We start from the raw sequence: 18,124 nt of genomic DNA, 5'->3' as shown, positions 1-18,124 counted from the left end.
TACCAGTGAATGTTTCAAGAATGTTAATTTGCCCATGTGTCTGGCGTCTGTCTAGCGATGCTGGTGATATTTTTTTCGTATTTTGAAGCTTGTTGGGTGAGGAGTTCCGAGACAAATTATTTTTCTGGCGACCTTGAGGCTTTTGCCGTTTTCTCTTGTAAAAGAAGCATTTCATTCTTCTAGCAGGGCTTTTATAATATATGCTCACGATAGCCCAAGTAACAAAAAAAAAAAACGTTTGCATAAAACAAAGACAATGTCGATGTTTCCTAGTTTAATTGTGGCTTTTAAAATGCTCTCTTTTGTTGAAGTGGTGTCCTTGCATGCATTAAAAAACCACTTTCCGTCTCTTTTACAGTACTTTGGTCTGGAAACTACTCTGATCGTTCATGCAAAGTAACATTTTTTGCGTCAAGTTTACCTGTCGGACTGTATTTTCAAGGAGTGATATTATAATGTCGCTGCGACGGCTGGTCTGACTGTGTCTCTCTTACTCTTTTATCTACTTCTCTTTCTGATGAGCTAGTATAATTACTATCACCATCGAAGCTAGCTTGGTTTCAGAAGAAGGTAACTAGCAGAAGACCGCCGGTCAAGAATTAACAATCTCACTAGCAAGAGATAAAAAGTTGTGAGTGACTGGGCATACTAAATACTCATGCATAGTCGCTCCATGAAACCTTAAAGTGATGGTACACAACACGACTGGTTTGGTGCTACCCCCTGCAGTCCCTGATAAGCTACTCTGACAAAGATCAATCGTTGAGCCATGATTTGACGAGGCGACTGGAACAGTAGCGGGTGAGATATTCAGGCCCGGTTAAACTATTTGGTGGCTACACATTCCCACATGTCGGCCGACTCCTTACGGTAGAGCCGCTGTTAGATGAACAGATGATCAAAAGTTCAATACAATACAATACAATACAATACAATAACTATTTCACGAGGGAGACGTAATAACCTATCACAGTTTTCTAGTTTTTTAATTTACGGTCCTCAAAATAAGAGAAATAAATACATACACAATGTCAATATGCTATAAATGCAACGGGACAATAATATTGTAGCATTCGAATTTGCAAATTTATGAATATGATAATAAATATTCTGTTACACATTTTGTTCCCGTTTAATTTTTATGCTAGTGGATACGGCTCTAATTCAAAACAAAACTGATCTTCTCTCCTTTTCAAATTGAAGCATTCTTGTACGTGCAAATTGATCAAACTAGTCTTTATTTGCTAGTTTCGGCGGGCTATTGGTACAGTACCTTTTGGAGCGTGAATAATATAGATTGGGACGGTTTTCGGGGTGGGGAAGTAGAGAACGGAATCAAAAGAGGACTAGTTGTCCGGAGTTTCCAAGGCGATTTCTACTTTACTCGGGGGATATATCTGTAAATTTGTATTTTTGCAGCTTTCTGTAGTTTAGTGGTTTGTAATTTCTTTTTCACATTTATGTAGTTATTAACAGTTTTTTGGCTGTTACTTGATCTTCAGTCAAACAGCATTCGTTAATGAATGGACGTGCTTGAAAGTTCTCTTCTAGTTCTTCACTATAGCAACCACATACATTACACTATGAATTAAACACGTTTGCCTACCACATCGTGTGTAAGCTCTTCTTGGTTCACGTGTTGAAGACAGTGGATGCCTGGAGGGTCCTAATGGCAAGGCTTGTAAAATAATGTAAGCAGCGAACGAGCCATCAATCCAAGAATAAACGAACAAATAAAGTAGGATCAAAAATTCTAAAATCTAAAAACATTACATTGCAACCGAAAGAAATTTCGATCAAGTCCCCAGTTGCCTTATAGCAGACAGTGCATGGATCAGCTGTCGGAGGGGAGTACGTTTTTAAAACCAACACAATTCGCTCGTCTTTATTGTTGATATCCCCTGTTTCAAAACCAGGGCCGACAAATCTGCATATTGGGACTTAAACGTGGTCGATAGATGCACTGAAATTTTTCAACCGAAGACAAAGCCACCCCGATCACAGAAGGCCCCTGTTGGAAAATGATCCTAACAAAGAACCATTTTAGTCCCGTTTTTGTACCCTTTTCAGCCCTTGGGTGTATTTCATCCCTTATATAATTGGAACTATTTTGATTCCAATTAACGCACACAAGCCCTTTCCGGCAGCTACTTTCAGCTTTTGCTATTCAGCTATTTTGGTCCAAATTAGCCAAAGCTTTGATTAGCCCTTAAAAAGAGCACTTTATTTTAAGTACTCACCAAAAAGGTCCATTTTTGGGGCTAAAACAGATCTTTTAAATTTAAAATATGCACGGACGTTTTTTACAATATTGTTTCTAGCTAATGTGTTATTTTATTTTTATTGAACGATTCAGTGTAAATACCCATGTCAACGTCCAAATGAGACCTTCAGGAGCTACAGCGGTAAAGCAACGGAAATGTAAAGAAAAAAAAAAAAAATGATAAGCAAAGCAAATGCTCGCAAGCCTGTTATGAATTTAAGTACATCTCTTGCCCATACCATGCAAAACAGGCTGTACTCCACTTAGTATGTGTTCCGGCGGTGTGCGCACTGGGATCGCGTTGCCTTGTGGATGTAGAATTCTAAATATGGCGACGAAGCAAGAGAAAATTAGCAAGTTATGTGTTTCGTTTAAAGGTGGAAAATTTGTCATGTGCGCTTGTTTTGGGTGGTTACAAGATATATTTCTTACTCACCCCGTATGGTCCTGATCTTATGTTAACAAAGTTAACAATATCTGTTATTTTAAGCTAAAACAAGAAACACGAAAATTCATCCTCGCGTGCAGAGCATGTAATGTACTTGTGGTTTCTGCCTTAATTAGACCTTCGCTGTTTGTCACATTTTCACGGTTCTCTTCCAATCTCACAAAATTAATAAGTGCCATATAACAAAAGGAATATCATAATAGCGAAGCTGTAGGTTGCCAGTTTAAATTTCCGGGGTATAGAACCTCCACTTCCCTTCCAGTGATGACCAGTGATGGTGATAAGAACAATTTAACCGAGATAATTTTGTATTTCACAAAGACAAGAGGAGTAATTTGGAAACAATATGGCTCTGCCGAGCATTTGAGCAAAGTACACAACCGCGCGAACTTTTATAAATAATAAGAAAATTACTTTCCGCACAAAACTCCTCTGTTATCAAAGTTTACACAGTGTGATATCGGAATAAATAAACAGCGACGTTCATAAATTTTCTGTGCTACTGATGCTGTCGCTCCAGCTGTGGTGACCTCATAATATTTTCACAATCACAAGCACAAAGCGGAGAGAAGAGTCAGTTTACGAGTCACACATCACGGCAACACAAATCTTATCCCTTTAATTGTTTAGCCTGGTAGATTCTCCGTGATTACCAACTCCAAAGTGTCTTCAGTTCAAACGGTATGTAAAATGGTTATATTTTAAACCAATTCTTATAGGCATAAGATCGGTCAGGAACTGAATATGAAAATTTTTACACGACAAAGTATTTCATTTTATTGTTGACGAGTTAAGACCGTAGCCAAATCGCTGCCTCTGGATTTTTCCTCTGAATTTCGCCCCCCCCAAAATTGTAGTTTTTCAAAGAAAACTAATTCTTTTCAGTCTTGAATTCTTATTTATATTACATAGAAGTAGTTCTATTCAGTTATAAGTTATATTATGATTGATTCACTGATTGCCGCTTGTTTTGTACTCCTAAAGGTTTTGCTTGCTCACCTTCAACCATACCTTTATAACAGGAACGATTTAAGTTTCATTATTAAAATTAGAACCATCATTGAGGTTAAATTTTGTTAATTTACCAGCCAGTTTTTTTCAATTCGAGGTTGAAGTACTGAATACAAATATCAGTATATTATATGTCAGTAGACTGGAGTTTCATAAATATTTAAAACAAAAAAAAACAATAATAATAATAATAATAATAATAATAATAATAATAATAATAATAATAATAATAATAAAAAGAACAGAGGGTAATTAAAAAAAAAAAATTATCCCTAAGTGCAGTGGAGCTGAAATTAATGCTTTTTCTCGGAGTTTTACTTTAATGAAAGTAAGCATTTTAAAAGCTTTATTTGCCGACGACAAATACGTGCTCGCACCTTTCAATTGTCAGAATCAGTCATGCAAACCTTGAACGAATTTTTTTTAATGCATGGCACTCACACCAGTGCAAGATATCTTAACACGTTTTAATCCTGATGAGCCAGGAACAGCCAGTTTGTAATTCTTTGCGTGTTACTATGAAGTGTTCATTTTAAAATTTAATAACTGATGTTTAAACCTTCCGGAGACAGTTTTTATTACCGGTGTGTGTTTGTCAACATGCAGCGTTAGTACTCCACATAATTTCCTTGGCATAAAAGTTGTTGATTCGCCTCGGGACTATGTAAGTTCTACTTTCAATTCAATTCAATTTTATTTACACTTATTACAACGAAATACAATATTTTTTTACAGTAAGAAAAAAAATTAAACGTACATAGCAATTTACTTAATGATTTTACTTTCTACGGAGGAAGTGCGTAGTGGCCAAAGGAGCAAGGCTTTCGTGTTGGCCACTACCTCTGTGCAGTTAAATAAAATAGCGGGAAGAAGAATTTATAATACTGGTTGAAGAGCTCTGCTAGTTAAATTAGGCTTGGGTTAGGAAAATACAACAGTAAGGAAAAAAGTGTTTACAGCAAAATATATAAGTATATATAGTAAACGTTAATTTTTTTATATTATTTATGTTTGGCTATCAAGTAGAAAAAGTTTGAATTTCTTTTTAAAAACATTGTAGGGCAGACACTTAACTTCCAATGGAATTTTTTCTCAGGTTTGTGATGCCACTACAAGCCTTTTCGGTTTAAAACTTTATTTATGATAATTTTCAGGGTAGCGCATTGCTATCTATTGATTCTATTATCAATGGCACCCAAAGAGAACATCTATGAGCCTCCTGTGTTGCCAGATAGTTTTGTACCCTTCTAAAGACATTGGTGTAAGCTAACATAAACTGATCCACAACACGAGGGGAAGTGGAAAGAACTTAATGCTTCCCGGAGAGAGAACTGAGACTGCAAGGAAGTCTTTTTATTTTAATGGATCAAAACTTTTTAATGATATTCCAAATGAAATGAAGGATCTTAATTCAGTCATGAATTCTATAGATCACAAGCTTTTTAATTACTTTTTAAGTTAGTGGCTGTATTTAGGCTTTTTAGGCTCTTTTTTTTTTTGCAGGGCCCTTATTGATATCAGCATTTTATGCTGAAGAGGTCACTCTGGATAAATATCTTTTGTTATTATCCCGGTTCGGATGCTTTAACTGAAAATTCAGGTTGCAGAAGATTTTAGGAAACGGAACTTTATTCTCCGATTTAACTAGCTGTTGATGGTTTTATAAATATGCTAGCTGACCTTTAAATCGAATTTTTAACGACATATTTGCCTCTTCTTTCCAGTATTGCGAGACTTTGAACTCAGTGGCAGTTTGCCGAAGAAAATTGTAGAATTTCTTTACGACTAAATCCGAATTTATGAGGCGATCTAGACCATTAGAACAGATAACTACCGAAACAAAGCGTTTGGTGTCTCTGAATTATCTTAAGGACGGTGCCTATTATTGCTACTGCGCCTACGTTCTGCGCATCTCTAGATACTCGGGTTTCCTATGGGTGGTGCCTATTAATACTGGGATATTTTTGTGCGGTTTAAAACTATACGGAGAAAATAGAACTCAGCAAGTGCTCTTGGTATCCAAAATGAAAATTGGGGGTAACCATGCATTTTTCAGAGATAATTAAGCTTCAATTTAGGAAAAAATCCCATACATTGCTTTATATTTTGGCGTTTTTTAGAGATTTTATTGCTTAATTATCTCTGAAAAATGCGTGGTTTCCCCCAATTTTCTTTTTGGATTCCATTAGGCCTTGCTAAGATCTGCTTTTTCGCATAGTCATAAACCGCACAAAAATACTTCGGTATTAGTAGGCACCGTCCTTAAGGTAAATAAGAATAATTTAACATTCGGAATCGGCATAAACTACACTTTCTTGTAGGATGGACATTTTAGCTGTCATGTTTTCTTCAGGGAAAGGAGTCTAAATTTCAGGGTTACTAGATTAGGATCTTTGATGAGAAAACATAATTCTTTAATACACTGTACGTCGTTCTGACATTGTCTGATGTGATAGCTATTGAAAGGTAGATTTAAGTAGTTCATTTAAGTTGTTTTTGCTTTAAAAATTGTTTTAAATCGCAGAAATCGCTCCCTCTCTTTATTCTTTACTACACTGTACGTCGTTCTGACATTGTCTGATGTGATAGCTATTGAAAGGTAGATTTAAGTAGTTCATTTAAGTCGTTTTTGCTTTAAAAATTGTTTTAAATCGCAGAAATCGCTCCCTCTCTTTATTCTTTAATACACTGTACGTCGTTCTGACATTGTCTGATGTGATAGCTATTGAAAGGTAGATTTAAGTAGTTCATTTAAGTCGTTTTTGCTTTAAAAATTGTTTTAAATCGCAGAAATCGCTCCCTCTCTGAGACTTTTGCAACAATATTCCCATCCTTTTTACAAGGAAAAAAAAAAGAAGGAAGAAACGCTTTTTCTAGTTACTTGCTCAATTTTGATACCGTAGTGATTTTGGGAGCTTTTAAATTAGATAAAGCGATTTTCACTAAATCTTGTCAGATGACAATCGTCATCGACAAAACACCTTATTTTTAAACGTCCAAGAGATTACGGTAAATCAATTGGCTTCAGCCACAGATCCTTGCAAAATCTTCCCCAAGAATGGGTAACATTCACCACTACGGCCCTTTAAAACATGTGATATTAAGAAAAGAAGGTTAGGGATTGGGGTCTACTCGAAAAGATTGTTTTATAGTTTTCTTGCTAATTATGCTCACTTTCTCTAGCATATATATTCAGCAGGCCCCAGTTGTTCAAAGGCCGGATAACTTTATTCGCTGGATAAGGCACTATTCGGGGTCTAAAATATGCTTCACGTTAAACGTTGTCCAAGGTTTTCGTTCACTCCTAAACTAGACTGTGGTTAGAGTGTGCATATTCGCTTGTACACCACGAAATACTGAAATCTTTGCACAGATTGAAACTGTTGGATAGTGACTTATCCACTGGATAAAGTTATCCGGCCTTTGAACAACTGGGGCCAGAACTTTAATACCAGAGCATTACAATCATCCGTGACGTTCGTTTAATTCTGATATTGGTTTGACTTTGTTCTGGATAGGAATGTACGACACATGTCAGTTTGTTAATAGGATGAATGTGTAGTATTTCTCGCTCCAAGTGCAGAGACCTATTTCATCATTGAAATAATTAAAAAAATCTCTGACTTCTCTTGAAATTTATGAAAAATCTGAATTTCACTACACTCTCGAGGACTGCTAAAATCCGCCCCTGTATTGGTAATAATATGGTGGTGTTTGGATTTAGTTTGCCATGAATGTCCTTGTTTGCTGTTTTGTTTATCTATTGCATGTACTGATGCCCTTTTTTTATCATTATTATTGTTATTTTTCAGTTCCAAGGTTGCTTTATTTCAAAATATAAATGTCACCGCTCCCGGAAAACTCTTATGCGCAGAAATCATCAATCGTCCCTGAAGCTCTTCAACTATACAAATGATTGCTCGGCTATCGAGCGTATAAATGGTAGATACAAGCTCTACTTTTAGTCCTTAAGATTAATTGGAAAATTGGTTTCAAATGGGCTTCATGGATTAAAGTGAGTACTCTTTCTCATCTTTGCTATTACCAAACCTCCCCAACAACTTTTATGTGGGATTTCGATCAACTACAAGGGTGGCCAGAATTCAACCATTTAAAATTTTTTGAATACGATTTTACTAGTAACTGAAGTCGTACGAAATCCAACGATTTTTTTTTTTGACGTACATGACAGTCGGAAGCGAGTTGTAGGTTTGATTTACACGAAACAATTCGTGTCGTAGGCGCCTGTCGTAAGCTTGTCGCATGCGACAAAGTCGTACCGTGTAAATCGCCCTTTACAAGTTGACTAGCTATGAAGTCGTAGAGAAATCGAACTATATTGTGTTCTTCAATTTCTTCAATTTGTTATCGTCATTCCCGGAGAGTTAACACCTTGATTCTGATAATAAATTGCCATCTTCTTTGATAGTACTCTCGGCCATTACCAAAAAACCGGAATAAACGAAATCAACTGACTTTATTTCATGGGAAGGCATTCAGAAAAGAAATTTGATTGTCCGGTGAGATTTTCCCGAGCAATTCTCTCCTGAAAACTCGTTCTAATCATCAACAGTATTTTACTGATTAAGTGAAAGTATTTTTTTGTTCATTGTATGTTCCCATAAATTAGTATTAGAGATTTTTTTTTTATTAATTTCAGCCTTTGATGTTGTTTACAAGGTTACCTTTCCTTGGACAGTTTGTGGAGGATTGTAATTTCGTTCAATCCATTTAGCTGTGTCCAGTCGCAACTCTTTCAGTTACGACGCAACCGCGAATCGAAGCTAATTTTTTTAGGAATCCTTCTATTTAGAGTTCTGGCGTTTAGCGACAAGAAAAAATCTGATGTCTTCTTGGCTTCTTGGTAGACAGCATGTATTCGATCTCGAAACGCTTCTTCCTCAAAATTCCTTCCCAACCTACCCTTCCCCCACCCCCCCCCCCCCCACCACTAATCTTGCAGCTGCCGATATCAGAACTACTCTTCATTTCAAGGCGATGTTTTGAAAGGGAATTATACAGTATGTTTTAAAAAAAAAGGCGCCCTTAGTCTAACTTTCGCTCTGTAACTGTTGCTTTCCTTACATAAGACTATTCTCTAAGTAACATCACGACAGTTTGGGTAAAGTTGACATTTTATTCACACCCTCGCTAAAACTATTACCTTTGTTCAAAAACGATCTGAGTTAACGTTGACATTCGAGCAAATTAAGTTGTCAAGTTATTTATTCAGGTGGATGGAAAAGAAGAAGTGATTAGTGGTTCGTTTTCTCTTGTTTAACAGAAGACAGCCAATATTCCAATAAAGATACTAGTCAAAAAAATTTGCCCATTGCTGGTGGGAAAATGTTGACATTCACCTGCACCGTGTTAATTCACATTATTCAAAACAGGTCTCTAAACAGTTTGCGTTCAGTTAATTTCGTCACGTCTTATTTTCACGATTACGACAAGAGCCATGCTTAGTTGTTGTTATCAATTTAAGGTATGTAAAGGAAATTATTCGAAATATTTAGAAAGTTTTCTAAATTTTCTTTGCAGCTGAGTGGTATTGAGCTTTGTGATTTTGTGATCCGTCACTGTAACGAAAGTTGTTTACTGGGTTCGGTGACAGCAGGAAAATTTAACAAAAAAATGTGCTTACCTCTTATTAGAACGTTTTTTCTTTTCTTTCTTTTTTTTTGTCAGGGACATCTTCGAATTTATCAAAAAAATAAAATCGCCGCAAGGGTGTTTGATGAAAGTAGAAGCTTACAAAAGTATTCAAAATATATATTTCATAAAAGAAGTTTAGTCCAGTTAAAGAAAATTAAAAGGAGCCGTTAATTGACAAAATTAAATATAGTCAACAAGAATTGTTGCTCAGTAAAGACGGTAAACGGAATTGCACTTTTATTTATCAATTTCTGCTCGCAAGAAAATAAGCTTATGCTAATTTTAATGTTTAGTTCTGAAGGCCTAAAACTCATTACCGTAAAAATTCTTAATACAAGCACCCCCACCTCCCAAACATATAAAAACCTCCCAAATTTTCTTTCGACAATAATCCCCCACCCCAATTCCAGTTCAATAAGCCGAAATTACACCAATAGTGCAGCTGGTCTGCACTAAAAGTTTGCCAAAAATCTACTGGATAACGTAATCGAAAAAAGTACGCAGGGAGTTCGATGTTTTTTAAAGATGTATTTTAAAAGTATTCTCTATCTTCAACTAGCTTTTGGAAAGTAACATTCTATTTATTTCAGAAATAAAGCAGCCAGCCCGCTGGTGTCTATTGTAATACAACCTGTTATTAAAGTTTGTTGCGTTCCATGAAAGCAACAAGGTAATAATACCTTTTCCAATAGCGTAAATGAAGTAAAATTAAAATAACAGAATCTAATAAGCCAATTTCGTGATGGCGTCATTTGACTTCAATTAACAGAATTCATTTCGTTTTCCTTTTCAAATTCAAATTTTGTAATCCCAGTGGAGAGCAAAGAATAATTATAGCTCTAATTAGCATGAGAAAACCAAAAACTTTAGGATTCTCACGCCATAGTCCTATTAAACTTAAGCTATCAGTAAACTATTTTCTTTTCCTCCCGCCACAACCAGTTGTGTCAACTGAACGTATACGTAAAAACTCTCTCTGTTCTGGACAATGTTAACCCGCAGGAGAGGTGGTGGGGGGTAGGGGGGAGGGGAGAAGGCAGGGAGGTTGGGTGTTGGGTTTATTTTTGGAAGAAAATTTGGGATGATTATATATATTTGAATGGTGTGGGCGTTTATATTCCAAATTTTATTGTATCTTATCTTGTATCTTTTATTGTATTTTAATGATATCGAATTATCACTGAAAATTTTCCGATGCCGGATATTGTGAGTTGTTCGCCACAGTTTTTACCGGTCCATAGCCTCTTTGCTGGTTTTATACAACATTGTCCCTGAATGACGCCGTAACACACAGCGTCATCATGATATCATAATGACGTCAGCAAAATATTTTAGCGTATCTATTTTTTATTTTCACTCGTGGTCATTCGTGGATTGTTTCAGAATCTATCGTTTAATTCTATTTATGAAATCCTGCCGCGGGAATGACTATTTATGCCGCGCCACTTCTCTGGGATTCTCTTCTTGACAATAGCACACCAAAAGTTCCTAATAGAACAAAATAATAAAATACCAATGTTGGAAGTAAATGGCCGCGCGGAGCGGCGGCTTATTATTAAACAAAACTAGGTTGATTTTACAGTTTTTAAACTTGATTGAAATTTAACTGTCCCGAACATAATTATCTTATCTAACATGAACCAGGTGGGGCCAAAAAAGGTCCAATAAGGCAGCACGCCAGCCATGAGATGAACTATACTAGTTGCATACAACCCGGCTTAGCCAGGCTGGACCTTCAGGGAGGCGGAGGGTAAAATTCTCAACTGATCTTTTCGGGCTGCCAAGTAGTTTATTAATAAGCTATTTATCTAACCCCGGAAGCTCTACTGCAAAAGAGGTCAACGGTAAGGGAGCGTTCACGTAAATAACCCGATATCCGATACCCTCAGCCTGGTAATGATTTTTTTTTCAAATCGCAAGGCTTTAATTTACAGGATAAGGAAAGATATGTCATTTAAAAGAACACGACTAATATTCCAATGAAGCTACTATAATTATTGGCAAAATTTGCCATTACTGGAGAAAAAATATTGGCTTATTTCCTTTTATTTTGTATGTTGCATGTAAAAAAGAACAACCAAGAAGGAAAAAATACTCGTCCAATATTTTTCGCGCGGTCAATAACAACCACAACTAGTGGTTTATCAGGCATTGTACACGCAAGCTCTGATTGGCTGAAAGTCATGTTTCTGTAACTTTATACTCAAATACGGTAAATATTCTTCGGGTCATTCTCCTAAGGGAAAAAAACATTTTTTCCGTGTTCCTAAATGTGTGAAAACGAGAAACAAAACCCTTTTATGTGATAATTTTTATGAAAGTTGGAAACACTTAAAAATAGCACGAAAACATTGCCTTAAGTGGTTTGTCAGTTTCCACTACAGCATTGGCTGCCCCCGAGTATACGTAAATTTCTACTTCAACGCTATAGAAACAAAATGCTTATATTTTTCAATGAGTTTACCGAAAACCCACCATCACTTCTTAACTAATGGGTTTATCAGGCCTTGTGCACGCAAGCTCTGATTGGCTGAAAGTCATGTTTCGGTAACTTAATACTCAAATACGGTATATGTTCTTCGGGTCATTCTCCAAAGGGAAAAAAACATTTTTTCCCGTGTTCCCAAATGTGTGAAAACGAGAAACAACACCTTTGTATGTGATAATTTTTATGAAAGTTGGAAACACTTAAAAATAGCACGAAAACATCGCCTTAAGTGGTTTGTCAGTTTCCACTACAGCAAGGGCTGCCCCTGAGTATACGTAAATTTCTACTTTAACGCTATAGAAACAAAATGCTTATATTTTTCAATGAGTTTACCGAAAACCCAGCATCACTTCTTATTAAAAATATTGGCGGAAATTTCACTTACGTTGTTGATATTGGTTAGAACTTTTGTTCATCAAGGGATATTGGTAAAAAATAAGGTTTGCGGCGATGACCACATCACAGTTACTTGACTTCAGTGGCAAGTTCAAGTTCAAGTCCTGTTTATCATCGGAAGGATATAGAACTGTCCTTACGTCGACCTCGTTGATTCGCGTTAAACGTTTTTTCCAAAGTGAAATTGAATTGTTTTCGTCTTTGTTTTAGAAGGTATGTTTAACGCATGTCATTCACCTTGGTTATTTTATATTTAGTGGTATTTAGAAGCAGCTTGAGTTTGACTAAAATCTTAAAGTGTGTCCAAGCTAAGTAATCTCCTTTGATGGTCTTGTGTTTTCACAACTTATAAAATTGACTATTGTATTTCTTACAGTTTTTGTTTATGATCGAACAAAAATAGTTAATCGTTACCCGTTAGAGGTTAACATTATTGTGAACAAATCCAGATAATTTCGTCAAACACAAACACATGTGATATTGAATAAGTGAATGACCATCGAAGTTATGTACGCAACTTAGACAGTCGCGAAAAGTTAGCCTGAATTTTTTCAAGCTTAACAGCGTTCCAACGCATGACCTCTGCGATACCGGAGCAGTGCTCTACCAACTGAGCTGTCAAGCCAACTGGGAGCTGTTCATTTTGTGAATTCGTAATATACCCGTAGAGGTAATGAGATGAAAGTGAATTAGATAACTGAAATTTATACATGATAAGAACTGCGGGTAAAAGAATGAATAAGTGAAGAGAATGACCATCACGCAGGGGCACCCAACGAAAGTTTTCTCTCCTATCCTTTGAAACACAATTTTAGGCTATGTGGAGTGCTTTTAAAGCTCTGTAGGTTCATTTCAGGCCGCGCTATAATATTTTTATCTGTTCGGTCATTCTAGGGGAACTTGAGTCTTTTCGAAATTTTTGTCCATTTCTCGAAAACCTTAGGTCTTATTTCCTTTCCGAAAATCTTAGCTGACCTTTCTTCGGTACCTGAAACCACATTTTTATCAATCCGAAAACACAAGGCCTTAAATTTCCCATATCACGAACGTCCGAGGTGAAAATTCCCTTTAGAAAATTGTAGGGGATTAAGGGCCTTCCGAACAGATAATTTACCGAAGCGATCTGTTGGGTGCCCCTGATTACAGTTATGCACGCAACAAATGTATTCCCGAAAGAAACCGTGAAAAAAAATTCAGGCTTGAACGACATTGATTCGAAGCGATATTGTCCTCACAAAATTGTGTTTCACGTCCGGAGTAAACTAAAACCTGAAGTATCGCCCAAGGAAAGCATTAGAGAAAGAATTTTTTCACATAACCTACGAATACCGAACCACTTGACGATCTAACAGCATGAATTTCTTTTTGTAATTCGTGCCTTCAATGGTTGAAAGACTACAAGGCATGATTGCGTGAATGTCTTTGCTAAATGTTTTACATTTGTATTTTCTTTCAGAGACAAGTTTGGCCGCTGATTCATTGCTCATCGCGTGATGTCGGCATTGTTCACGTTTTCTAAATCGGCCCAGATTGGCCTTCGCACGGCGTTTTCTCTTCTTGTGGCGGTCAATCTGACAGGTAACTTGCTGGTATGTCTCGTTGTAATGCGAAACAGATTCATGAGAATACCTATAAACTATCTCCTTGTCAGTCTTGCGTGCGCGGACATGATGGTAGCTATCTTTATCGCTCCTCAGTACATATTCCTGCACACGTACACGCACCCAAAGGGCCTCACCGGTGACTACGTCTGTAAGTTCCTCACCGGAGGGAACCTTGTGTGGACCGGGGGCGTTGTTTCAGTAGTGTCCCTTATCGCCATTGCCTTTGGAAGATACTTTGCTGTGGTGTACCCACGCGAAGAAAAACGACGCATTTCCAAAACCAAACTCAAATTCATCATTCCTGGGTGTTGGCTGTTTTCGTTCGTGTGGAACCTCCCTTTGTTCTTGGTTGTACGTTACAGAGAGGATTTGGATTTCTGTTACGAGGTATGGCCAGTGCCTTGGTACATGAAGGCTTACAGCATGGGCTGGCTTATTGTAATTGGAATTCTTCCGGTGAGCATCATGGGCAGCCTCTACAGTCGCGTGGTGTATAACTTGTGGGTAAGAGGAGAAAAGCCTGTAGAACTCACGCAACGCGCCGTGATCAAGTCACGCAAACGAGTCACGAAAATGGTTCTGACCGTGACAGTTGTGTGCGCAGTGTGTTGGCTTCCGAATCTCATTGTTTATGTGCTGGATTTTTATGGGTTGAATACGCACGGTGATGTAGTACATACGACGACCGTTGTCTTGGTGACCTTAAATTCCGCTGTTAACCCGATTATTTACTGCTTCCAGAGCAAGCGGTTCAGGACATGTGTTAAGGCATTGATGTTTTCTCCTTGTTCTTTACAACGGACAGCCACAGTAGAGCCAAAGATTTCCACCAACAATGCAGACAATAGGAGTTGCAATGCCAACAGGTCACGATCGAATCATCCCACACATGTCTTGTAAGGTGGCTCTATACCATTTCTTCAGTTTTCGCTGCTAGATATATATTTTTCTTGATGTTCTGGTGCTTTCAGCCCTGTGAAAATATCTGGGTTCAAACATAGTTTCGAGTACCTAAGGCCTTATGCTTTGCTAAAAATACCGTTACAACTGGTATACCCCGTTTCCATGGCATCCAGCGGATGATACATCTGTTGATTCCTTCACTCCTAGCTAGTTTCAAAACGAGTTTTTGTCCGAATGTCCCCCAATTTTCAGAAACATTCACCGTGGAAAACTCGGTTAAACAGCCATATTTTTCAGCCTAAAACTGGCCTAGTTTCGCACGCCAGCGTAATGAAAATTCACGTATCAGTTAGAAAACAGCGCTCGCTCGAGCCATTTAGGTGCGCAGTCGCTGCGCGCAAGCATAAACGTAAGTATAAGAAAAGAAAACATTTCTTTTACTTACGTTTTCATCCAAGCGTGGTTGCGACGTTGCGCATGCGTCTTCGTGTAAAAATAAACGTCGTAATGCCAAGCATAAAAAAAAAAACATACGTACAACAAGTATCGCTGTCATACAGGATTATCGTCATGAAAGTTACACAATTTTGTAGGGTTGATCAGGGTTCACTGAATTTGATGTACCGTGGCAACCAAATTTTGACAGGCAGGTTTTTCAGAAATCGAAAGATTCCTATATTTAACGTAGAAAAATTAACTTTCTTTCACTAAATTCATGTTTTTATATCATTTTCGTGTTTTATTTTCCTTTTGATAACCTTTTGGTCCATTTTGGTGGTTTTCTGAGGTTTGGGAGAATCAAGAAATCATGGATGGCGGATCCAAGATGGCCGCCATTTTGAAATAGGACGTGACTACCGCGTCATATGACGTCATCACTTTCCTTAGTGGACCTAAAATAAAACATCTTTGGACGTACTATCTATAATATAGTACACTTACGAAGTTATGGAGGCCGCCGGCCCCAGAAGACAAAAACAAAAAGAAAAAAGAAAAAACGGTCTAGATAGGGTTCAGCTTGTGTTCGTAGTACCGTGAACATTTGAGCCTTAAATCACTGTATCTTCAGTGACTGGGCCGAACTTGTGTTTAGTTCTTGAGACAAACAAACTTTCAGGTTTTGAATTGACCTCTGAAACATCCAATTAATGAAATGTTACCAGCTCGCTGGTTGTATTTGAGGAAGGGACATACGTACAACACTTCTTGTTATTTCCTTTTTCGTCCGCAGAAAATCGTGGCCAATAAAAATGTTTCGCGAGATATGATAAAGACCTAACTTTGCCAATCACTGACTTGAAAAGCCCGATCGAAGTTATTAGCTTTTAAAACGTCCTAAACAGTATTATGTCTTTAGTTTTGGATTATTGTTCTACGCGCTATGTGCATTGAATAGTAACATAACGCAAGTAGGACTAACTTGATTTTTTTGAGTGATTTTTGCCGGCTAATAATGCATGTCTAGACCTTGAACCCTGACCCCACTTCACGACATTTTGTAATGGACTTATCTGATACTAGTTCCGGAAACAACCTTAGGAAAATGGCTGTCAATAGAAGATTGACCCATTGGTCTAGTATAGACTCTGCTGCTAACGACTGCTAATCTCGTACCCAGATCTCAGTCGGTTCGGGAATGTCGAAATGTGAGCTCCCTTTCGCCTGACCATGGGAGATGTGGGTATGAGATTAAACGACTGCAAGTCACATGATTTCTCACTCAGGGAAGCGTCATCGTTACCCATTTTAAGTGCGATCTCACTAAAGCCATTTTGTAGTGAATATTTTGTTGTTTTGCTTAGAATTAGTATCTTATCCACCCTAGTTATCATTTTAAATTTTTTTTAATGTCCATATGATTTCCAATGTACTTCTTACTTTTTATCGTTGGTTATCTATGGGTGCATTCGATTGACCCTATTCCGGAATAGGAATACATGCAACAATGACAAGAATTCCTCCTAAAAGGTTTTAGGAGTTACTGGAGTACGAAATGGATCTTAATATATCATGTGTCAGCGAATGTTTGCAGAAATGTCTTCTCAAATTACTTAAAAAGAGAAATTTAACCGCTATTCCCCTTATTCTTATTCCGGAATACGGTCAATCGAACCGAACCTTATAGTATTTAGTTATTTATTTAGTCTGTAAATCTCTTCAAGTGAAGCAGGAGCCATTAATGGCTCCTGAGGGAAGTTGTTTCGTCAATTAAGATTAGCATCAATCTCCCGCACCACTTCGAGAAAACGGGAAAAATTACCATAAACAAATCAAAACTACTTTGTACTAATGTAACTAAACTAACAAAACCGGATATCTTACAAAACTAAAAATTTTCGGTCAGCTTCTATGACCTTCGTCAGAGTTGGAACACAAAACTAAAAATTTTCGTTTATCTTCTATGACCTTCGTCAGAGTTGGAACAGACGTTTATCTCCATCATATATGGTTTCTCCTATTCCTAGGGATGTTAACCAAGGTAAACAATATCCTGGAGAAGTGAGTTTGTGTCCGAGGTAGTAAGCGTTAAGGATAGCCTGATCGCAGAACTAGTCATTCAACGCTGCACCTAAGCCTTTCCTTAGCCTTTGCGAGCAGACGCCTTTTGAAATCAAAGTCGGAAAGGCGCCCACTAGCTCTCAGAGGCTAGCCTTTCCTCTTCTTACACCAACACAGCAAAACTCTCCAGACCCTATCTGGGAAAACGTACTCTATCTGGACGAAACTGATCAATATCATACTACGTTTCCTTTAGCGCAGTTTCCAATCGAGTGTCGTAAAACCAAAGTAATTTGGGTGAGAAATTGGCGCAAGTTTTTCTAACCAATCACAGAGAGTAGTAAAGAAAAACAAAAGCAAAGAGAAATTACTTTCGACATGCACAGTGTATATACCTTGATAACTAGAAATTGCGCTTTTACGGGGGAACGATACACCATACCCGACAGGAAACATAAACGTTATTTCTGAGGGAAGAGTCGATTGGCCGTATTGGGAAATAAGCCCGGCAACAGCTACAATTCCACAATAATTTAACAACAAAAAAAGCCCTTTGTTTTTTTAGTTACCCGGCTGTGAGCAAACGTTTCCGGATAACACATTCTCAAAATCGTTAACTTTGCATAAATTCTTCCTAACTGGTTAAACTTTTAAGGCTATCCCGTGTATTCTTATTCCGGAATACGGTCGATCGAACCCAATCTTAAGTTTAGCAAAATAACAAGGGTTAGAAAAAGATATGGCAGTAAGTTAACAAATGGATTTGAAGATATCAGTCAACCATTAAAACCTACAATGTAAAACTTAAGTTATTGAGAGAAAGTTAACTAATAAATAATACTAATGCAATTGGTTCA

General features: G+C 37.4%; 1 protein-coding gene across 5 annotated transcripts in view; it reads left to right on the top strand.

Annotated features, from left to right (window-relative positions):
* LOC146458162 (neuromedin-K receptor-like) overlaps nucleotides 1-18,124 on the top strand; it is a 25,945-nt gene extending 7,821 nt beyond the window's left edge. For 2 of the 5 annotated variants that reach the window (XM_085091154.1, XM_085091156.1), the window contains exon 2: nucleotides 13,718-18,124. In XM_085091154.1, coding sequence (XP_084947280.1) covers nucleotides 13,755-14,765 — 1,011 coding nt within the window. In that variant the 5' untranslated portion in view covers nucleotides 13,718-13,754 and the 3' untranslated portion in view covers nucleotides 14,766-18,124. Of the gene's footprint in view, nucleotides 1-7,534; nucleotides 7,738-8,410; nucleotides 10,048-10,582; nucleotides 12,479-13,717 lie in introns of those variants that run through there. The other 3 variants (XM_085091153.1, XM_085091155.1, XM_085091157.1) reach the window with 3 other exon arrangements.

This window comes from Pavona decussata, unplaced genomic scaffold (genome assembly GCF_977016875.1).
Source record: "Pavona decussata unplaced genomic scaffold, jaPavDecu1.1 SCAFFOLD_234, whole genome shotgun sequence".
NCBI classification, from domain to species: domain Eukaryota; kingdom Metazoa; phylum Cnidaria; class Anthozoa; order Scleractinia; family Agariciidae; genus Pavona; species Pavona decussata.
Note: the sequence above shows the minus strand (reverse complement) of the source record. Positions and strands in the feature narration are given on the sequence as shown.